The sequence below is a fragment of the Schistocerca nitens genome, chromosome 3 (genome assembly GCF_023898315.1).
Source record: "Schistocerca nitens isolate TAMUIC-IGC-003100 chromosome 3, iqSchNite1.1, whole genome shotgun sequence".
In the NCBI taxonomy this organism is placed as follows: Eukaryota; Metazoa; Arthropoda; class Insecta; order Orthoptera; family Acrididae; genus Schistocerca; species Schistocerca nitens.
The window spans coordinates 880,270,059-880,294,494 of NC_064616.1; the positions used below are offsets into that span (position 1 = coordinate 880,270,059).

The 24,436-nt window shown below is 37.7% G+C and overlaps 1 protein-coding gene across 2 annotated transcripts in view; it reads right to left on the reverse strand.

Moving 5' to 3' along the window:
* Positions 1 to 24,436, reverse strand: part of LOC126248921 (glycylpeptide N-tetradecanoyltransferase 2-like) — a 93,221-nt gene that overhangs the window by 15,858 nt on the left and 52,927 nt on the right. For both annotated transcript variants that reach the window (XM_049950415.1, XM_049950416.1), the window contains 5 exons: positions 21,052 to 21,168; positions 19,090 to 19,260; positions 9,881 to 10,061; positions 8,087 to 8,204; positions 6,447 to 6,592 (listed from right to left, as the gene is read on the reverse strand). In XM_049950415.1, the coding sequence (XP_049806372.1) occupies positions 6,447 to 6,592; positions 8,087 to 8,204; positions 9,881 to 10,061; positions 19,090 to 19,260; positions 21,052 to 21,168 (733 nt within the window). The remainder of the gene's footprint in view (positions 1 to 6,446; positions 6,593 to 8,086; positions 8,205 to 9,880; positions 10,062 to 19,089; positions 19,261 to 21,051; positions 21,169 to 24,436) is intronic.

Consider the following 24,436-nt stretch of genomic DNA (forward strand, 5'->3'; position numbering starts at 1 on the left):
TTTGTTAGTATAACTCATGGACAATAAGTTCCCAAAAGTTTCAATGTTGAAATCGCATCTGAAGTGCCTGAAAATTAATTAAAAGTGTGACGCAGCCTCCCTGCCACGCCCACGTTTTGAAGCAGCACTTCAATACCAGCTCAGTGAACAATGATTCTGTGTATAACTTTCAACCAAACATATGGGGGAAACATCTAGAAGGCCATGATACATACTCTTCGGTTTTATAAATCATCTTTGGCCGATCCAGCACTTCTCAAAAAGTGTGTTCATGGCAAAATCCAAATGAGTCTCTAAATTCACTCATATGGAAACGATGCCCTAAAAACACAGTTGCATCTGCTACAGTTGTCAAAATTGCAACTTATGGTGCAGTTATTGTATTTAATGATGGGAATGTCAAGAGGATGAAGGTATTAGAAAGAATGGGCTTCAATATAGGAAATTTTACTCAAGACATCCTGAGAAAAATAGATTTACAGCACGTCTCTGCAGCTGAAAAGTTGAAGACCTGGTACAGGAAAGAAGACAAAGGAACCAGAAACGAAGCCCTGAAGGGAAAGACAACCTAGCGTACAAATGTGGTGCCTTTTGAAGAAGTGACATAGGGAAAAAAGTTACGTTTAACTTTAAATTGCGTTTCCTGAAAAGTTTGTTTTTTATGTAACTTTTCCTCGGATTCTATGAATGCTAGAATTATGAAATTTTGTACACATTTCTGTAAATCTAATAAACGTTTCATGAGCAAATTTTGAAATTCTGATTGCAAGCTGAGATATAGGGCAAAGTGCTTGGAATTTTACATGAATTTAAAATTGTACTTGTGGAATTATAATTAAAATATTATGAAAATTCTCCTATTCGACTTATTCCAAAAACCTCATGAGAGAAGCTTAAACATATAGAGAGATGAAAAAGAGAAACTTTTGTAGAAATCTCTTAACACTTTCTGAGAAAAAGGAACTATCTACCTCTTCTATATCTCTTTCACCCCATCTATCGTCTTATGTCTCTGCTTGATGAGAATAACTCACAAGCTGCAAGAATATAACGAGAAAATTCCCAACTAGCAATAGGACTGACATTCATAAAAGAAAAATATGTTTACTTTCATATACATAGTCATTATTATTATTATTATTATTACTATTATTATTATTCTTGATTGTTATAATTAATTTTTGATTGTTATAATTATCATTGTACTACGTTTATAATCTCTATTTTTTTCTTAACATTAATACTGTATAACATGTAATATGTCCTTAATGTTCTGTAGAAACTGAAATTTGTTGAATCTGAGTATGCCTGGTTAGGTGTAAGAGAGGGCCTGAAGGCCCTAATCTTGCCAGGTAAAATAAATGCATAAATAAATAAATAAATAAACATACATTATTTTTTGAAAATAAAACTTCAAATTTCATTAAAAATAGTTGAATATATATAATCAAAGGATTTTATATGTAAATGTGTTACTTTCATGTAAAATGTAGAGCAAAATTTAATTGCCATATCTCAAAAATTGTGTATTTGGTTCATTTTTGAAATAGTGTGTGTTTTTCATCAACGTCCCCCCTTAATATAGATAACAGATGATCTGAAGCTTGCAACAGCTGTACAAGAGGCTACTATCATGTGTTTCTTAGATTTCAGCAAATCTTCTGACACTCTTGACTTCGACATTTTACTTGCCAAACTTAACAGCCTAAGTTTCTTGTCAAGTTCAGTTCAATGGTTTTGCTCATACCTGATGTCTCACCAGCAGTGTGTCATGTCTGGCACCATAAAGTAGCAATGTATGCAAACAGTATCAGGTGTCCCACAGGGTTCAGTATTAGGTTCTATACCCTTAACTGTATGTCAATGTGACATTAATTTTGTCCTACTACAAATACTGTATGTACGCTTGTGGCCTCCAGTTGTATCTCCATGTGAAACCAATGAACCTGATGATAGTTATCAACAATCTCAATGCCAATGTGTTTGCACTATCAAAATGGGCACAAGACATAGGTTAAAGTTCAACCCAACCAAAACCCAAGCAGTACTGGTTAGCCATTCAAGGCTCATTAGCCCGAATTATTGGTAATCCCAAAAATCTTTAACCCCAAATGAGACAAATACCAACCTCTCCTTCAACAAAGAATATCTAGGAGTAATAGATAAAAATATAAATTGAACTGAGCACATAGCTGCAATGTGCAAGAAGACATCAGCATCTCTCCATGCCCAACAAAAATACTAAAAGCTCTTCCCTCTTCGCCTGAGAAAAAAACTTTCAGAAATATTTATACTTTTGATTATTGATTACAGTTATATTCTCCAGTGAGGCCTTTCTCATGAAGGCTCAACATGCCTGGAATTGGCAATCAATGTTATTTATGCAATGTTCAGCTCATTGTATTATGAATAGCTATCCTGGCTGTGTGTAAACAAGTACAGAGATTTCCGTGCCCTCTGTCTACTCTACTGACCTATCAACATACACTGCCCCCCTCTTTCTCCTCAACCATAACATTCGTGTCTGAACAACATGGCAGAAACACCTGTTCTCATGAGAGCAAAATCCTTTCAGTCCCACTCCATCGTTCAGCCACCTTCTTGAAATTCTTCTCAATAGCAGGAACCAGACTCTGGAATGACCTCCCTCAGTACACAGGGTGTTCAGAAATTATCATTAAAAAATTCTAGGATTTGTATAGGGGAGTGAGTACATAATACTTTTAATAAGAACCCATGTCTCGAAATGTCATGCAACAGTGCCTACAGAGCATCAAAGTTATGATTTCAGAGCCTGTAAATGTATGTATATACATGGTGATTCCCAGATTATAAGAACCAGGAGGCACATATGGTTTATCAAATGACACAGATGCAGTGAGCATTAAACCCCATGGCAACCTTTGCATCATCTCAATGTCTTACATTAATTCTTCCTATTTTAAAAATTGCCTTCTGGAAATCTAGGAATACAACATCGAACTAGGCGCCATACACCTTCGGAATTTCATGCAAGTAAAGAGCCAAATGTAAGGCCTTTAAATTAATGTCAGAAATTAAAAATCACTGTAGTATCTACCACTGGAAAATTTGGGAGTAGATTTGTTATACAGAAGCAAGGTAAGCACAAGTTCACATAAATGTCCTGATGAAGTTGAATCCAATTAGAATATGCCAGTCATTAAACATTTAAAAAAGTGTTTTTAGGCAACACATAAAGAGAGAAGATGAAATCATCAATGTTTCCATTGTTAAAATCCTTTCTTTTATAATTTTGGGCTTCAGTAACAAACACATTAGTCAAAATGAAGATGACATGAATCAGAAGGATCAGTCTGTTACTGTGCACAGCATAGTGTTAGTAACTGAAATGTAAGCCTATCCACCTTCAGTAACTGTTGACACACCACTTCCCTGTTGTGCATCTACTTCTGATACAGCAATTTCAGATAAATCTGAGCCATAAATACTAAAAACATAGTTTTTAAATTTGAATTTGGGTGTTGGAGCAGATGGTAGAAAGGAGAAAGGGGTGTGAGAGTGAGGAAGAGAGGCAGTTGTGATATCTTTATCTGGATAAAGTAGTTCAGGCACAGGCTTGAAATCCACATGGCTGAATGGATTGATAATTACTGAAATAAATTGTGCTTTTATAAAACCATTGATTCATTATTCCATACAGAATAACATAATTACATTTGTGATAACTGGTTTTGTTGTTGTTGTTGTTGTTGTTGAGAGCATAAAAACTTCTGCCTGAATAACTTTTCAAATGTATCAGAGAAACAATCCGTAAGCCTAAAACACTTAATTGTGCAACAAAGTGTGGTACACCCACATAGCTACTTCCCTTGCTACTTTCTTTTTCACGTCTATAACTCTTCTCAGCAATTCATAGTTATGAAAGCCTTAACAATTCATTTTTAACAGCAGCTTCAAGAATGAATCTTTCCTTTCACATCCGACAATGTGCCATTTTGAAACTTCGTGGTAGCTTAAAACTGTGCGATGGGGCGAGATTTGATATTGGCGTCAAGTCTTGGTATGGCACACAGTTCTGATCTGTGAGGGCATTTCAACTTCAGGTTGTTTGACTTCACACAAGTTACAATGATGATTCAGTTTTCTGTGTCCAGCTAAATGTCACACCACAAGCTCTACAGTCAACAATTACACATTTACACCTTGTCTATGGACAGTATTTTGTGCAATAATTTACTATTTAATCTGCACTCATATTTTCCCATGACACCAGAATTGTATCACCTTTTAAAAAGTAACAGCTGTAAGAACTGGAACTAACAGCACATTTGCACATTTACTGTAATACATCATATAATACATGAAAGTAACAGTACAGTTGTGGCAGCTGAACATGGACAACAGAACACATCACACTATTTATAGGACTGCCACAATTACAAGTTTTCAGTATTATGTATGTAGATCTAGGCGTGGCACAGTTTAATTTTTCGAGAAAATTCAGCCAACATTTTTAAATTCTTGCAATAACTGAAATAATGCAAGGGAAATTAGCCAAGTGTTCTGAAAGAACAGGCATACAAACTGGGAAATGCAACATTCAATGTTGATTTTTGGTTACAGGATTTGGCAGGGGGGGTGGAAGGGGGGGGGGGAGAAGTGATCCCACTGTAAGATCAAGCAGACACAGTACCATCATTTTGATTGCTCCACACTAACGTCTCTCCAATATGGTCTAACCACCCTTAGACAACAAATCTGCAGTGATCACTGATCTCTTGCCCAGTATGCTGAAGGTCCAAGGCCTTCACAGACAAACACCAACCTCCAAACCTAGTCTACAAACTGGATCTCCCAATACATGCCCATAATCCTCAAATCATCATCATAAACCAGATGCAAATCAGCTCTCTTCTTTCACTATCCAATAACACCCTGAAACACATTCTTTGCAAGGGCTTCAACTACCTATCATCATGCCTGGAAATGAGGAGCATCCTTCCCACAATCGTTACCACCTCTCAAAGTGGTATTCTGCCATTCACTGAATCTATGAAATACACTGGTCTGCTCTTACGCCGCACTTATTCTCAGCCCCTTGCCACGTGAGTCATATTCCTGTGGAGAGCCTACACCCACCCCACCATCTCCTTTGCTTCATGTAGCACACACAATTCTCTTTGCCTGCATCAGTGCAAGCCACTTGGTGCCACATTCATACCTCTTTCCCTTGTGGCCTCTTTCTCTCTGTCATAAGATACCCTATTCCTTCACTCTTCTTTCCACTCTTTGCCTTCTTTTTCCTCTCAGATCAGTCTACCTGAGAAGCCCTCAACCAAAAGTAGCTGCAGCACTGACAATGTAGACATGCATACATGGAAGTGTGTGTTATTTTAGTTAGCTCTTAAGAATCATGTTGTCCAAAAGGTCAGCAACGTTTTCAGTCTTCTGTATGTGACTGCCAACTGCTCAACGTCACAACTTTATGGGGAGTACAGGTTAATTCTTACATGATCAAATTTATGTACATATTGTAACTTTTCTGATGGAAACATTATTTGGCACTGTTTTGTCTTTGTAAATCACCATCTATTTATATAATTGGGCTTTTCACTCTCTGTACCTTCAAAGTTGAGGAAAGTGTTAAATCTAACTTACTATTCAGTGTAATATAAGCTGCTTCAAAAGCAGTCAACACAGAAACAGAGAGAGACAGGATTTTCAATGCAAATAGCAATAACCTCAGTTCTTATCTTAGGAAGTTGTTTATGTTGAAGATTACGTAGATTTTCATGGTGTAATAAATGTTGATGCTTTTCACTGGTATGCAGCCAGATTTCATTATCCTTACAACATCAATAGTTGTTCACATTGTTTTAATTCACTGTTAGGTCCGGTTATAGTAGAGCACTCCATTTTCTCACATTGTTTTTGTTGTAGGGAACCAGTACCCTATGGAACTTTCACCATAACTAAAATCAGAAAACATGACATATCCAGCATAAGCTGTACGTAATTTTAAATATGAAAACTAATCTGGTGAACATGTTGGCTCAAAACCAGTAATGGCACTATTTTTTCTTAATAAAGAGCATTTTTTTGTTGTTTATTTTACTTTACTGTAAGAATTAACCTGTGTTTTCACACAGCAACACTCTCACAATGTCAATTCTCGACAAAATATTACAGGGAGTGGGTGCCTTTATTTCTTGCATTCCAAACAGGGCTTTCCAGTGCCACATCTGCACAAATAATCATGTTGAACACACTGTTTTGAATTTATGTATCATTATTACCACGTTATACAAATTCCAACCAGACTGATGAGAACAATAAGAAATGGACCAAATTTTAGTACCTGAAGCATCAGTCAAAGAAATATCTTTGCTGTTGATTTATTGCAAATAGTTAATTTACTTAGCATCTATATAAGATAAAAATTAAGTACACAATATTTAACTTACATTCTTTGCTGAGACCAGAGCATCTCCCATTAACTCTACCCACGGAGTCTTGGTAGAAACATTGTAAAAAGAATATGCAGCTTTCAAAGTTTTGTGCAATGGATGATGCATCACTGTAGATGGCAGTGTGTAAAAGCTAACAAAATCTTGAAAAAAAGAAAAAAAAGAAAAATGAAGTTAAAATTTTATTGAGAGGTAAGTGGAAGTAAACTGAAAGAATGTTGAGAATTTACTACTTATTACACTTACATATTAAAGATATTCACAGTACAATTTTAGATATGAAAAAGGCAAGGAATACACACATGCTGCAAGATTACAGTCTTCATGCTAATTAAATATTGTGGAGTGTTGAAAATTAATTTGTCCATAATAATGTTCATTGACTGGTTAACAACTACATACGCTTGTTCCACTGCATAGCTGTGAATCAAATTGAGCCAATCAAGATAAATTGCAGCATTCAATAGCATTAATATCTACTAAATTAAGTCAAATCATGATCTGATAAAAAGGACAAATATTACATTTAACAAAAAAATAATGCAAGGGGAAGTGGGAAGTGGGTGTGGCTTGGCAGTTAAGTTCGGACTACTAATTCTAAAGGTCCAAGGTTCAAAGTTGAGTCAGGATTGTGTGTGACTATTTCTTTCACTTCACCATGGTTCAGAGCCCATGTTCAACTGTAGGTCTCCCTATAATTAGCTGGTTACGTCAGTTCAATGGTCTGAGGAAGGCAATGGCATACCACCTGCAATAGGAACATGCCTCACAAAGTACTGTGGTGTTCAAACCAACCTTTGAGCTGATAACAGCTTTACTAACTTAAAGGAAGTATTATTAGTATCCCACTGGTGGCAACGTGATTACGAGAGAAACTCTTCCATTTTCTGCTAAAAGATTGAAGCTCTTGGTACAGTATGGTCAGACAGAATACATGCTTGCTTCAGGAAGGATAGAGAAGAGAATCGGTCAAGACCTTTTTCAAGGAATCATTACAGAATTTGTCTGAAATGGTTTAGGCAAATACAAGAAAATCTATATCAGGATAGTCAAACAGGGAAGTGTGTGTCTAAATACAAATCTAGTATCTTTAACACCATGGCAGCTTGCTTGACCATCAACAGTTAGCATGAAAACAATTAGCTAATAAGTGGTCCAGTATAATTTATGAAGATGAAACCTTGTTGCTATTTCTCATAAACATATACAGCACATGTGGAAAACTGCAGCCGCCTACAAGGCAGCTGAAAGTAGTCGCTAACTGACCTGTTACGAAAAATTCATACAAATTCCTGACATCTTTATGACCATGACAGTAATCACGTTACCAATATGTTGACCGAGGTGCATAAGTGATAAATTATCAATCATTTCCTTCTTAGTGTCACAAGTAATGGGCATGTAGAATGCCTCGATGTTTGCATGAGAAAATGGTTTGGACCTCAGTCAAAACCAAGTCATACCTTTCAATTTCAGGTAATCTGCGTCACAACATAAATATCACAAAAAAATAAAAATAACAGATGAATCACAATGTAATAAACTTGCTACCAATACAATTAACTCAAAAATGCACCATCTACAATTAAAAAGTCATAGCTGTTACTTTGGTTTTCAGTTGAAATGTGTGTTACTACCTGTTATTTTATTGTTTTCTTCCACTACGAAACTGTCAATTATGCCAGGCTGGGGTAGAAACCAATGGCGAAAATCTTCCTCTGAGAAAACTGGTGCCAGGTCAAATCTTTTTAGGTACTGAAAAACAAAAATTTTGATAATATAAAGCATGAACTTAAATAGAGTACAGAGTAATAGGACTTCATGCACAATCAACAGTAAAAAACAGAAATTTACATGCACAGCTAATTATGGCCACAAAACTTCCTGATCAACTTCTGCTCTACTGTGAACAGTGATTGCAAAACTAATTACATTTGTTATAAAATACACCCTGTAATAAATGCAGTAGTCATAAATGTCCATGGTCGTAGACAGAAATTTATCCAGGTGGAAGGGGGTAAAACTCAAACAGCATTTTTGATATAAATGACAATTTCGGAATGTGTCATTCCGCAAGAAGTAAATTTTGTAGATGACCCAAAAAACTCATCATATCCCAAACAACTGATGGTTACCAATCGTGTATGAGAATTCTGTAATGAATTCTAACACTGTACTGCAGGTTGCAAGGGGAGGGGGGAATGGGGGGATCAAGTGCCCCCTCTTGACAACTCCTATGCACCCTTTTTGATGCCTATCTACATGACTGAAGAAAATCTGATGATAATTTCAGACATTAACAGAGGACTACAATATTGCTGCTAAGAATTACTATTTTTCAGCATTGTTCTTTTCACTAGTACTATTTTTTCCTATACCAACTGAAGCAATATTTTCATGAAAAGAAATTTATTTTTGTGGTTGGTTCATTCAGGGTTATGTTTCCAAATATATGTAAAATTTAGGTAACAGTTGTGTTTCAGAAAGCTATTCTACAAAATATTTATGGAATCAGTGATCACTGGTACCTAAGCCACGGGAGTGCTCTATTTCCCTTTCTTCTTGTTTGTGAGTCAAAGTTTCAAGTAGCTAATCATCAAAATTAGTCAAAAGAGCATTATTGTACTGCAGTTAAGCAAGTCTGAAACATGATAACACACTCATACTCTTCACCAATTACAAATAACGTGCAGTGGTATTTAATGGCGGCTCTTGCATTTTCAGCATTTAAACAGTGAATATATTTTGTTGGTCATAGTTTGAAATGGCATTCATACAATGAATCCCATGCTTTTAACCAATATTTTCTCTCAATTGACAATAATTTAATTTCTTCCTAGTATCTGGAGTACAGAATTATATCCCCAACTGATCTGCATGTAATTCATTGTCAATACCTAGTATACATTTTAAAATATTTTTTACACTGCAGTAAAATTTTTTACACTGCAGTACAGCTAAACTCTAGTTGCTGCACAAAACAGATACATTGGCAAGTGAATCTGATCATTTTAATGTTTGCAAAATACTGAAACAAAGTGCTGGTCTCATTTCTAATATTGTTCAGTACACTGATGTGTCCCTCTATAGCATTAAAACATAAGCTTTTTGTGGAATGTACTGCTGCTATTAACATGGAAGTTACTTCAGGATCAGCACAGGATTTTTCCCTCTATCAAAAGTAGTGGTTACTGAAAACCCATTGTGTTATGAACATGTCACATAGTAAACACACAGTTGTACTATATGTTCACTTCCATCCTGCAAATCCAAGTTCACATATTAACCAGCAAACTACTAGGGACAAAAATGAATTTGTATCTAAGGAAACTAGGACAGTCAGATTTTGAGTATCTGGATTCAAAATTGAACTATTCACACCACTTTCACAGAAACTGATCATAATATTTAAGAAAGATGCTTATGAATACCTCATTAACTAAGACATGAGCTTGTGGTAAGTCTGCAGCTGTCATTTTCCTGAAACCTGGTGTTTTAGTTGTATCTGGGAGTTTGTAAAGCTTCAGTGTTCTCTGCATTGTCATATTTCTACTTAAATGTGAGAATTTCACTTCAATGAGCTTTTTAGGATTGAGTGAACGATGCCAGTATCTGCAACAATGGAGAAAAACAATGTTACACAGATACCTCAGATGCTCAGGTTAATAACACATTATTTTAAAAATACGGAGGACAGTCTTATGTAGTCCTAATAAGTTGTTGCATACATAAAACACTTACATTTCATATATACTGTACCTATATAAAAGCACTCCATCACACACTATTTATCAACTGTATATATCAAGACAGAATATCAAATTAATTCCACCAAGATTTGCTGTCACATTTATAAAATTATTGCTGTTATAGTCTGAGTTCAGATGTAACAATGCTTGAGAGGGTCAGAAGGGGGGAAAGGGTGGGTGTATATCAGGAGAGGAGAGGAGAGGAGAGGAGAGGAGAGGAGAGGAGAGGAGAGGAGAGGAGAGGAGAGGAGAGGAGAGGAGAGGAGAGGAGAGGAGAGGAGAGGAGAGGAGAGGAGAGGAGAGGAGAGGAGAGGAGAGGAGAGGAGAGGAGAGGAGAGGAGAGGAGAGGAGAGGAGAGGAGAGGAGAGGAGAGGAGAGGAGAGGAGAGGAGAGGAGAGGAGAGGAGAGGAGAGGAGAGGAGGTAAATGGTTGAGAGAAATTTGATAGAAATCACGGACTACCTGTGTATCTACATCAGAATACCTAGACAAGTTCAGGCCACGAAACCACCTAAGGTGTGCAATGTTTTCTAAGTAGATGAGCTCCTCCAAGACATTCATGTGGTTTCTAGGATATCTGTTCGAAATTATGATGTCCATTACCCCCAATTTAAATATTATTTCAGTTTACACATTACATACTAGCTTTTCTCCGTAGTTTTGGTCACCTGTGTTAATTGAAATGATCAAGCAACATGGCATAACATTATTTAGAGTGTTATCAATTCGTAGACACACAAACATTTAAATGGAAATACCCTCTTCCATAATTACATATACATAACTATCTGGCGATAAATCCACAAGAGTAGTTCTTCTACTTCTTCTTCTTCTTCTTCTGGTAAAAATCTATGAACAGATATCTTAGGCACCACACCACATACAAAACTCCTTAAGGCTCAATGCTTGAACATAGGCTGCGGAAGTGTTTTGTGTAATGAAAATAATTTATGCACATGAAATCCTGTGAGCAAGTAAACTGGTTTGTTATCCAGCCCTCACCAATCAGTGAAAGAACAAGTAGACGATTTATTAAATGGTCTTCTCCAAGCAACTGTAAAAATAATTCTATTTTGAGTTTTTACATGTGGTGGAAGGAGGAAGATACACTGATAAGTTACAACATAATGACCACCGTCCACCACAAGTGAATGCAGGCTCGTGGTGTTGCAAGCATGTGACACAGTAAGGAAAGTGTAGAAGTGGAGCAGAGATGAATCATTCTAGCAGCAATATGGCTACAAATGGGGAAACCGAATGACGTGTGTGATTTTCACAAAGGACTGATTGCTATGGCCTGACACCAAAACCCAAGTATCTGAGAAACAGCGAAGCTTGTTAGCTGTTCAAGTACTACTATAGTGAACATCTATGGAAAGTGGTTGAAGTTAGTGAAATCATGCATAGGGGACAAGGTGTTGGACACCCACACATCACCAAATGTGCAGATTGGAGGCTTGCTGACTCTATAAAGCAGGATACACATAATCATCTTAGTTGCATGTGCGGGCCGCTTCTACTCTTCCCAACACCGGATCGCCCTGTCGTCAGAACAGCGCAGGCAAATTTTGAAACAAGGGTCTATAATAACATGAGCCACCCACCAGCAATTTTTAGGAAATTAATGGATCTCATCTCTGTGAACCTTCATTCATCAATGTAATGTAGACAATATTAACTGAATAATATATCTTGACTAGGAGCAATGGGCACAACTATGATCTTTTAATACTGTTGCACCTGATGATGTGGCTTTAGACCTAAAACTGGTTGTGTATCAAAGTAATAATTTTACCAGCTGTCTGCAGAATTCTTCATAACTTCATTCTTACATCGACCCAATGATGTTTTAAGTTGCGATTTTAAGGGGATACAGTATCACTGAGATTGGAACATTGATCAATGGAAATGTGTCACCTGGTCAGATGGATAATATTTACTGTTACATCAGGTTGATGTCAGTGGCCCTATCCAGATCCCCCATCTCAGAGCAAACAGTTGCTTAAAACATGCATCATGCCATTGAGGTAGCATTATGCTATGAGAGAGAGTCATCTGGGCTTTGATGGCATCTAACGATAGTAATTGAAGGCACCGTGACACTGTGGATTATGTTAACATTACTGCTGATCACCTGTACCCCTTCATGCTTGATGGTTTCCCTGAAAGCAATGGCATCTTCCAGCACTATAGCTATCCAGGTGACAAGGCTAGAATCCCAATACAGTGGTTTTTGGGGTATGACAGTTAACTTGTGTTTATGTATTGGCCACTAAATTGATCTTACAGGAAACTGATTTACCACATGTGGGATGCTATAAGGCACCACCTTTGCACCCACAAGCCACTGGCCCACAATTTATGGGATTGCATAACCCATGCATAGACATTTGGTGCCACGTGCCTCAGGAAACCTACTAAGGACTTGTCAAATCTACATCATATAGAATTTTAGCTGCACTGCATTCCAATTATGGATATTATGCTATAAAGCAGATGGTCAATACATTTTGGATCATCAGTCTATGTTTCACAAACAGCAAGAGTAATGGTAGAATACTATGATTTTTTGTAATTATGGGTACTGGAAATTAATACCCTTTTTTTACATTAAATTCAAACAGATAAATTGTTAACGAGTTTTTATTTTAATCAATAAAAAGTTTTTATTTTAATTTTTTATTTTTATTTTAATCAATAATGTAAGCACCCTCCCCCCCCCATGAACCATGGACCTTGCCATTGGTGGGGAGGCTTGCGTGCCTCAACGATACAGATAGCCATACCGTAGGTGCAACCACAATGGAGGGGTATCTGTTGAGAGGCTACACAAACGTGTGGTTCCTGAAGAGGAGCAGCAGCCTTTTCAGTAGTTGCAGGGGCAAAAGTCTGGATGATTGACTGATCTGGCCTTGTAACACTAACCAAAACGGCCTTGCTGTTGTGGTACTGTGAACAGCTGAAAGCAAGGGGAAACTACAGCCGTAATTTTTCCCGAGGGCATGCAGCTTTAGAGAGCTGCATCAAACCAGTCTCAGGACTGAAGACCACAACAACAACAACAACAACAACAACAACAATGTAAGCACCCCCATTACCACCAATCTTATGCCATCGTGTGCAAATTTTCAGTGCCGGAACGATACAAATCAATTGGGTTTGGAGCAAAATATCTGGAGATGGCATTTTGGACATCATCCACATTTTCAAATTTTTTGTCACTTAGAAAATGTTGCAGCAATTGGAATAAAAGGAAATGAACTCACCGTTTGTCCAGCTTTCAGCACTTTAAAATGAACAACCTCGTGAACACACTAACAAACCTGGCTTAGCTGTACTTCACAGTAATTTATTCAAGAGACAACCAATGTCTTTTGCATTTTTTATTGTTGCAGAGAACTCATTTCTCATTTCCAGTGATCAAGCAATCAAAAAATGCTTCTGTATTGTACCACTGAAGCAGTAAGTTTTATATGGTGGATCAGTTAGCTTCGTTTATCTTTACCAATCTGCTGCAAACGTTCATTCGAACCAATGTCGGTTAAGAGTGTTTGACGGTTCCTTGATTGAACAAGATGGATTTGCTTCCACTTCCAACCTTAACATGTCGTGTCTAAAGTAGTAGGTGTTCCTGATCAATACGAGTCAGAAAGATCAAAATGAAAAGATCAGAACTTAGAAAACTAGCTTTGGCATTTATAAATGGCTAATACATATGGATAAACACTGCAAATGTTTTTGGTAGCAACTGTTGTGTTACTACCCTTTCAAAACTCAAAAAGCACTTGACCAGCGTTCAATAAGTAACACAATTACCTTTTTTTTCCCCCTCCCTTTTTTAAAACTCATTCCATACAAACCGAAAATTGTCTATGGGGCGTAGGATGACCTAACAGCACAGAATTGCAACTAAAGTAGTAGTAGTAGTAGTAGTAGTAGTAGTAGTAGTAGTACACATTCATGCGAAGTAAATGCATTTTATTATGTACTGAGGAACAAGATACTTCTGTCATTCCATTAAAAAGTTGAACATCAGTAAAATTTTCCCAAGTTGTTGGATGCTTACATAGTAATGACAAATGAGTCAAAAACACAAACATTAAAATTATTTTACTGATCCTCTAATAAATATCTGAAGAACAACAGATTATCAATGCTCAGTAAAACTGTAGAAACAGATACTGAATTTAGAATGAAAGCATTCACACAAGTTCAGACCTTACAAAATCTGCTTGCAGCATCGCTATGACACTGGTATAAAATGCTGTACAACACTTCATTTTCAAATATAAAGAATATACAGCAGTATGTATGTTTTTGGATACGGTCTGCCTTTAGCAAAACACAATTTTGTTTTTTAACCCAAACATGTTTCACTGCACTAGCAGCATCTTCAGTGGGCTTTTATTTTACGGCTGTTAAAGAATGTTCTTTTAGTATTTGTATACATGTAAATATTAGTTTTTCAATCGTAATTACAGATATCTGAAAAAAACACATAAAACATGAATTCATACCTTTTTACCACATGGTGTGGTTTTCCTGATGTATTATGTTTCTACACTGACTGTTTTGTTTCAGTTTGTCACCTGCAACCACTTACAAATTAAGGTAGTCAAATTATTTAAGCCAAAATTACGATTTGAAAATTGTTATGGCTATGCCTGAAATTAATTAATTCTGTGTGTGTGGAAGGGGGGGGGGGGGGGAGTGGGCGGGCGGGGGGGGGGGGGGGAAGCTCTATCAGGGTGTATATGCGGACAAGGAAAAAAAATAAATAAATAAAATAAAATAAAAATTCCCAGATTTCCCGATTAAGAATACAATTTCTCCCGGATGAAAACACTTTTTCCATGTCATTTTCCCTCGGAACTGTAAAACTTATCAATCCTTTTGAATGGTTATGTTTTTATGTGTGGGCATAGAATTTCCCGGCACTTTATAAAACAAAACTCAGGGAAGAAAACCCCTTTTGGAAAGATTTTTGATGTGCAGCAACATGTACGCTGCATATTTTCTTATTATGAAAGTATAAATTCAAGTTCCACCAAACACCGCATGTTCCTTTCCGAACCATTGTAATCGAGATTGCAATACGCTTTTTTAAGCCATGACATGCTCATGTCATGTGATCTCACCAGCCAATGACAGTGGATATTCAGACCCCAGGACACGTGATGTAGTCAGCTAATAGCAACATCACTGTTAAGTAGCACGGATACACAAACATGGAAAGTTAATGTTTTAAATTAATATACATAGCGTTGCTACAAAAAAAGGAAAGCCTTCACATATAATATTGATCTTTTTTGCGCGTGTTACACTTTAAGATATATCACACAAATGTGCCAGTAAAAGTCCAGTGACATGTGCTCAAAGTTTCCCACAAATATATTAGCTACAGCTACAGCTTTAAGAAATTCATCGTACATTCTCGTACATAGTTCAACTTGCGTAAAAGGAAATTTACTTTCAAAGTAACACTTCTCAAACCACAATTTGCAATATTTTCCCACGACATGTTAGAAATAGGTTAGTTTCACTAGTTGTCAGAGAGCGCCAGATAACAGGAACCACCACGCTTTTGCAGCTACTATGACGCAGGATGCCCATATGTTCATATATGTAAAACATTAAAAGATCTTACATTATGTCATAAGAGCAAAAAAGACATCAGAGGATACTCCAAGAGCATCAGAATTTCGTGAACCATACTAAAATGGCGCATACTTAAAGATCACATTCGTATATCCAGATTCCCAATGCAGTAGCGCTCGAACTGATATTAAGCTTTTCAGTGTGGGTTTCAGGATGTAAATTTTCTTGGAGTACCAGTACTGTATTAACTCATTTTTGATTCTTTATCATGGCACAATGTCATACGTGCTAGAAGATGAAAGAGTGTGCTTGAAATGCAGCGAGCAGTTGAAATTAGCCAATAGTATGGAACTAAACACTTCGTTTCAAACACATTGACTGCCTCAGTGTAAAAGGTTAATAAAAACCAAATTTGTTTGGCAAACCGACAAAAATAACTTCATTGTTCTACAAGGCAATTAATGCATGACTGTCAGAAAAGTGGAAATAAAATAAAATCTGAAACTAATAACATCTATTAGCATTCTGTAATTATGTGAATGTATTTTAATTCACTTGATAGCTCCCGGCCACAGAAATCCGTTTTGTTTTCATTTGACGTAAGAGCAGTAAATGAAGAGGAAACAGCAAAATCACTAAATGTAAACACTGGTCACGTGGAGACGACGACACTTCCCCACTATAACACAGACTGCTCTGCGCATCAGCCCTGGATCTACGATATTTTCGAACCGGGGCAATACTAAGATAGTGCCCCCCTCCCTCGAGCGTTTGAGATATGTCACCAAAAGTTTAAAAAATAGAATTTTCAAAAATATGTTCATTTTCTAACGCACATCTTTCTGAAGAGTCTGATACATAAAACATATATGCTTGAGGAAATGTAAGACACGTCATTTGGTCCTAAGTGTGCCAGAGTGCAGTGCCACCCCTCTTCACAAGCATTCTTCTATTGCACGCCACTGTATTTCGCTCTGTGGAATTTAAACGTGTATATTTTGTACTGGATGCCATCAAACTATAATCAGGACTGTGGAAATTGAAATGTCCTGTGGTGCCTCTCCTGCTCCCAGTCACCCGGTTTGACATCCTGCCATTTTTTTTTTTTTTACTCACAATTAATACTGGATGGGATTATTTGTAATCAGGAGAACAAGAAGTCTTCAGAAAATTTGCACTCTTTGTTGCCTGTTAGCTAAAAACTTTCTGTTTTGGGTAACAAAATTAAATATAGGATACATAAAACCAGTAAAGACAAGAGACAAGCAAGACAGTACACACTTCTTCAATCCTTAGCTCCTAGCATTGTTTTCCCTCTAATCTTGCAGCAGCTTTACATGGCGTGCTTTCCTTTCTGCGAAAGAATCTATCAAGTCATCAAAGTTCGTCAAACATTTTGCTACATGAAAAATCGAAACATCGTTGTCTAATACTGCGTAAGCTGTTAATACAAATAGTACCTAAGACCGGTGTGGTTTCTCGATATGATTACATCTATTTTGTCACTATCTGCTTGATAAAGCAAAATAAGCCTTTCTAACACTGCAGAAATTGTAACACACACCAAACAAACGAGACTGTTTTGGTACAAATGGTCATTTTTATAACATGACAGAATATAATTCACGAAGACCAACATAAAATGCCTATTAGGCCTATTACAAGCAAAAAGCTTTATGTTAGAAAATAGTTTCACATTTCACTCATACGCTCCAGTTTCTTGAGCACGAGATTGAAAAGTAGTAGTACCAGATTTTTATATAAATTTGGAATCGTCATATTCTTCCCTAATTTGTTTGATGTCCCTGTTTCTTCTCCTTCCTCATTCTAACAGACAATTTTGTTATGACTCAATGTCTTTGTCTAAACTTGTACGCCGATTAACTTCACTAACCCTGCCAGAATCACCGGTGCAGTTATCCCTGATTATTCTCTGGTTAGGAGTTGTTATTTTCGTACAAACCATTTTCCGTGCTACTTCCAGAATAGAACTTAAGTGGCTGCTAGATGGGGGCTGTACAACTGGCCCTTACTAGTGTAGCGATCTGGTCAAAAATTTTCTGACAACATTTCATTTTCTTAGATACACATAATCTTTATTACCTGTTATTTCTGTTAGTCGTTTATTTCCACTCTGGTAGTTGGACTCTATGGATTTCCCTAGTAACTATAACAATGCTGATCATTCGCAAACCCAATCAACAACATAATCAGACAGCGATTGGCATTCACTTGTTCGGCTTTACTCCACTCAGCTCGTATAGCCCAGTCCCCTTTTGCCTGCAGGAAAGTTTATTTCTAGATGCGACAAGGATTCCCCTGACAGACATCACGTACACTATGCACGCATTCAAAAATCAACTTAGATTCATTCAGAAATCAACTTTCAAGAGTGTGTTCAAAAACCAACAGGGATGCGTTTCAAAATCATATGACTAATCGATAAACCAACATGCGCTGGATGCTAGGCGCTTTGTGAAACTAAGTTTTTTCACCTGAAGAATATGAATTTGCCCCCGCCCCCCTACCCGCAATTGTCTCCCGGGTCAGGTACCTGCTAAAACAAGGGATCAGTTGATATGACATTCTGAGGCATCAAGGAATTGTCAATTAATTTCGTACTGGAAGAAAGAGTAAGGGGTGGGGTGGTGGTGGTGGTGGTGGTGGTGGTGGTGGTGAGGGAGGAGGGAGAGATGGTATTAGTGAGAGGGGGTGTGGTGTATTAGTGAGGGAGGGGGGGAGGGGGGAATAAAGTGAAGATGATGAGACTTGAGACTTGCACAGGATAGAGTAACATGTAGATCTGAAACTTCCTGGCAGATTAAAACTGCGTGCTAGACCGAGACTCGAACTCGGGACCTTTGCCTATCATGGGCAAATGCTCTACCAACTGAGCTACCCAAGCACGACTCACGCCCTGTCCTCACAGCTTTACTTCCGCCAGTACCTCGTCTCCTACCTTCCAAACTTTACAGAAGCTCTACTGTGAACCTTGCAAGACTAGCACTCCTGAAAGAAAGGATATTGCGGAGACATGTAGATATGTATCGAACCAGACTTCAGACTGAAGGAGGAGAAGGAAACAACAATGCTAATTTACTAGATAACATTATTAAGGAGAGAGAACAATTTACAGTTCTTTTAAATTTTGGAAAAAAAAAGTTTTACGTGGTGCAAACTGAAAATCTATTTCACAACATTTATACTTAATTATTCAGTTTCACAATTGCCACTATTTAATATCAACCTCACAACTGACAACAGTTAATGATTACTACTTGTTATAAGGCTTACCTGCATGTTCCAACAGGTTTGGGCAAAACAACACCTGCAGTATATACAGCTTGAAAAATTCCACACAGGTTCACACGACGTGTTATTTCACGAATTAGAACTGGTGCAACTCTTTTTGATCTCAGCTTTTTATGTACACATAGGAAGTTTATCTCAACCATTTTCCGCTGTCTAAAAACAAACCATCAGAAACTAAGTGAATCATGGGATAAGAAAAATGAACTTTAGTAAATTGACTTAGTTATAAAATTTCTCAATGAAATGCATTTCTGTGTTAACTACACAAAAATATTCCAATTAGTAAAAAAACAGTTTAATGACAAACAGGATACATCTGTTAGTGTCACTGGGCATGACAATGCAAAGACTGGCTCCAGTTATCAAATATTCATAAATTTGAAACTACAGAACATACACCATTTTACTTTTCCAATGGGGAAAAAGGAAACACCTCACACAAAACAGAAGCGTGAAAAGTTCTATTCCATAACATGAATGCTTTTATTGCTGAGTAAGTGTCAATAAATTTGGCAGGCTTAGCAGTACTGTGGTGTTACTTTTAACTGAATTATAGTTGGAAAGGGGCACACCACTTCTTGCCACTATGGTAATGGCACCAACTAAAATTAGAAGTAATTTCTCAGGTCCTGACAACAGATACATCAACTGTAGCAGACTCTTTGGTCAGACTGCACAGCATTAAAACCCATACCATTAAAATGTGATTGCAGTTGTATCTGGATGTTTATGACAACAATTTTACTACATTTTCCACATGGCAAAGTCAGATGTGCCAAGTATTTTCAAATACTGGAGACAGATTCCTCTAGCTATGTCTAGTTACTTTTCATTTAATATCAGCATAATTAGATACTATAACTCATATATTGAGTTAAAAATTTAACAGTCATTGTTTGATATGAGACGAATTACTTAGGTACTCTAAAGGAAAATCTCGAGGACTAGTATTTTTCTCATTGCATGTTTTCTTATTATGCTTAAATGGTACATTCTATAACATAAAGAATGCAAACGAGAGGAAATTTCACTAGACTTGCACCAACAAATGAAACAATTCAGAAGTAGTTCAATTACAATACAAAAATCCAACTGCATTTTTCGCTGCCAGTTGACCACATAATATGAAAAATGTCAACAGTCACCAAGATCTAATTTGGGCAACAAGTAACTGGGTCCTATTGAGTTTCACATTCAGGTTACACCAGAAAACCACTGTAATTTAAAAAACATTGAAACATGGAAATTCACTATGTAAGAAAAACGAAGTTTATTATACAACAGTAATCTGGCTAATGTACTAACACTGTACACATCCAACTCAGCATAATTACACACCATTCACTTATGAACATTTTTTGTTCTCCTATCATTATTCCTAAACATCACAATCATGAGCACGAGTCTTTTTCCCCAACTCTGTTAAGCTGCCTTAACAAAAAATTTTCATCCCAAATGAGATTTTCGCTCTGCAGCAGAGTGTGCACTGACATGAAACTTTCTGGCAGATTAAAACTGTGTGTCGGACAGAGACCCGAACTCAGGATCTTTGCCTTTCGTGGGCAAGTGCTCTTCCAACCGAGCAACCCAAGCACAACTCACGAACCGCCCTCACAGCTACAATTCTGCCAGTACTTCATCTCCTACCTTCCAAACTTCACAGAAGCTCTTCTGGTTCAGAGAAGAGCTTCTTTGAAGTTTGGAAGGTAGGAGATGAGGTATTGGTAGAATTGAAGATGTGAGGGCAGGTCGTGAGTCATGCTAGGGCAGGTCGTGAGTCGTGCTTGGGTAGCTCGGTTGGTACAGCACTTGCCTGCGAAAGGCAAAGGTCCCGAGTTCAAATCTCGGTCCGGCACACAGTTTTAAAATGCCAGTAAGTTTCAAAAATGTTCATTTTAACTAATACGTTAATAATAATTTTTAGAATATGTTAATACAACTTACTCATTATATAGCCTCAGCATAGCAGGAATTGCACTTATAAAACCTACTAAACGATTGCTCTTAATTACACGGACACCACAGTGCCACTCTCTTTTCCACCCAGGAGGTTGTAGCGCCCTGCGAAGAAAAGATGTGTGTAAGAACAAGAATTTGCAACACCCAAAAAGAGAAAATAGTTACTCCTTTGTGACAAGGCACTAAAATCTGGATAAACAGAAATCACATAATAATAATCATTTTATTAATTTAGTATAATCACTCAATTAATAGGAGGAAGTGGTTTGTCTTTTGCTCGAGTGGTGGACGAGGTTTCTGTCAGCAAACAGGTGATCAATTATGGACAACAGGCTTGCAGGAAGGGATGCAATTAGCCACACAGTGATTCTGAAAATTTACAGGAAACCTACATAAGTGAAAGTTAGAATTTCAATCCAGCCTCCTCCCAATTATATTGAGTATTTAATTGTTAACCCTCTATGATCTCTATTTCACATCAAAACAGCAGGAATTCAAAATGAATTTTAGTCCAGTTCTACTCTTTCTACTCTCCAAGTATATAATTTACTGGAAAGTTACAAATATAGATAAAAATTTCAAGTTAGTATTTGACTGTGTCTCTCGTGATGATGTCTGTGTTTATCAAAACATGACTGGAGAAGCTGTTATGCAAAGAAAACACAGTATACACACATTCATAATGGCATCATTTGGGTCTTTTACAAATCAAAAATGTAGAACAATGGGAGCAGCGTGTCTCTAACACTTTATCACCACCATATTGTGTGGCGAAGGTTTTACCATATCTGCAGCACACCTCTCACGTTTGTTTCCAGAAAGGATACAGTTCTTAAGCTGGAGAATACCAAGCCATGGCCATACACATAAATGCCCCAACTAATATGGATGGCAGCTACAGGCCTAAGTCGAGTGCTAGCTTTTGTTACTGCAGCAGCCACATTAGAGGACACTGTTTTCATCTGCGATGTTTGTCAAGCTTCTCATTAGAAGCAACTTATTTTTAAATTTCCTCTGTGCTCTTTAGCTTAAAGTCATTAAGGTCATATTTATCTGTTTATTTATCAGGCACAGTTTTGGATTTTATTTACTGTGAAGTACATAGTACCACTGTTTGCATTGTGCCAGGCATTTGTTTTGTGTTTGAACAGCCAATGCAGGAGCTACAGGCCTCACACTTTTGTTACTGCAGCAGCACATCGCTAATTAATTTTGCACATGTTTGTTTCCGCTGTTTTCAGTATTAATAAGAACTGTGACAGCTGTGTTTGGATGTGAACGGAGTTGGTGACCCTTCACTCACAGCTCCAGGAGGTGTTGGCTTCAGTCACACAGCTTTAAGCTGCTGCCACTGGGCATCACTGTGGAGGGCCAGATGTGAAGATTCGAGGGGCATTCAGCAAATCCCATGTGTCGCCAGATCAGTCCACTACTGTGGCCACCTTGGCTACTGCCTACTGAGGTTGACCCCTCACGTATGGTCAAGTGGGAGTTCATTCCAAGATTCGGTAGGCATCGACAGACTTTCCGAGTGGCTGATCGGAGGGCCTCCCCAGTTCTTCGGATGAACAGGTTTTGGGTGCTATCTGTTGCTGATGATGTCCCTGAGATAGAGTGGTTGCTCACTCTGTTCTACGAAAAGCCTCTTGGCCCACAAGGTCTCGGAACTCACGCATGACAGGTTTACTGGTAGTTGAGAGTTCCAATGTTAGGTGCATTAATGGGGCCTCTTAGGGATATGGCTGCCAAGGAGGAGAAGGAATCCAGTGTGCACTCTGTGTGCAAACCAGCGGGAGTCTTTCCAGATATGGATAGGATGCTTCCAGACGCTGTGAAGAGCATGGTGCAGCCAACTGTAGGTAGTGGCTCATGTTGGTACCAATGATGCATGTTGCTTTGTATCAGAAGAGATTCCGGTTTCTGGTAGCTAGCTGATGTGATAAAACCTGCCAGTCTTTCTCCCGAGAAGAAGGGGCTCACCATCTGTAGCATTGTCAACAGTACCAACTGGGCTCACCATCTGTAGCATCATCAACAGTACCAACTGTGGTCCTTCCATATAGAGCTGAGTGGAGGGTTCCGAATCAGAGGCTCTGGTGGTTGTGTGACTGTTGGCTGTAGACTCCTCGAATTGAGCCATTGGGTGACTGGTTTCTGGGTTCTGCTTAATAGGTCACAGGTCCACTACACACAGGATGTAGCTACACAGGTAGTGGAGGCAGCAAATTGGGTGGTTTTTTTTTTTTTTTTTAGGGTCCCAGGAACTACAGAAAGGGCATCAGTATAAAAGTGTGCAGGGCAAACACACAAAGGTACACTTAGCAACAGTCTGTATTGTAGTTGTAAAATATTGTAGCTGTGTTGGAAAAGAACCAGAGCTCCACATGCCAACAGAAAACAATAAAGATAGAATTCTTATACACACAGGAAGCTGGCTAAAGCCAAAAATAAGTTCAGCTGAAATTTTTACAAATGACCTAACAGTGTGCAGAAAGGACAGATTAAATACAGTTGGTGGTGGAACATTTATTGTTGTCACAAGTAGTTTACCTTGTAATGGAACTGAAGCAGATAGTTTCTGTGAGTTAGTATGGGCAGATTATACTTGCCAATTGGAATACATTATTAATTAGTTCCCTAACTCAGATGATACAGCTGCCGAGCAGTTCAAAGAAAACTTGAGTTATTTCAAATAGGTACCCCACTCACACAATTATAGTTGGTGACCAATTCAATTTACCTTCAATATGTTGGCAAAAATACACATTTAAAGCTGGCGATAGGCACAAAATGTCATCCTAAATTGTACTGAATGCTTTCTCAGAAGATTATTTTGAACACTTAGTTCAGGAGACTACTTGAAGTGTAAATGGTTGCGAAAACAATTTTGACCTATTACCAACAAATAATCTTGAGCATATAGAGAGCATGACGACGGATACAGGGATTAGTGACCACAAGGCTGTTGTAGCAAGACTGGATACTGCAACATCCAAATCTACCAAAAACAAAAATACAGTACATGTATTTAAAAGAAAAAACACACACACACACACACACACACACACACACACACATAAAAATTTGCTTGACACCTTCCTAAGAGGCAGTCTCCTCTCCTTCCAATCTGACTGAGTAATTTTAGACCAGATGGGGTTTGAATTTAAAGAAATGGTATCAACAGCAATTGAGGTAGATATACCAAATAAATTAATAAGCGATGGTACTAATTCTCCATGGTATACAGAACAAGGCAGAACACAGCTGCAAAAGCAATAAAAACAGCATGACAAATTTGAGAGAATGCAAAATCCCAAGACTGTCTTAAGTTTTACAGAAGCTCTAAATTTAGCATGAACTTCAATGTGAG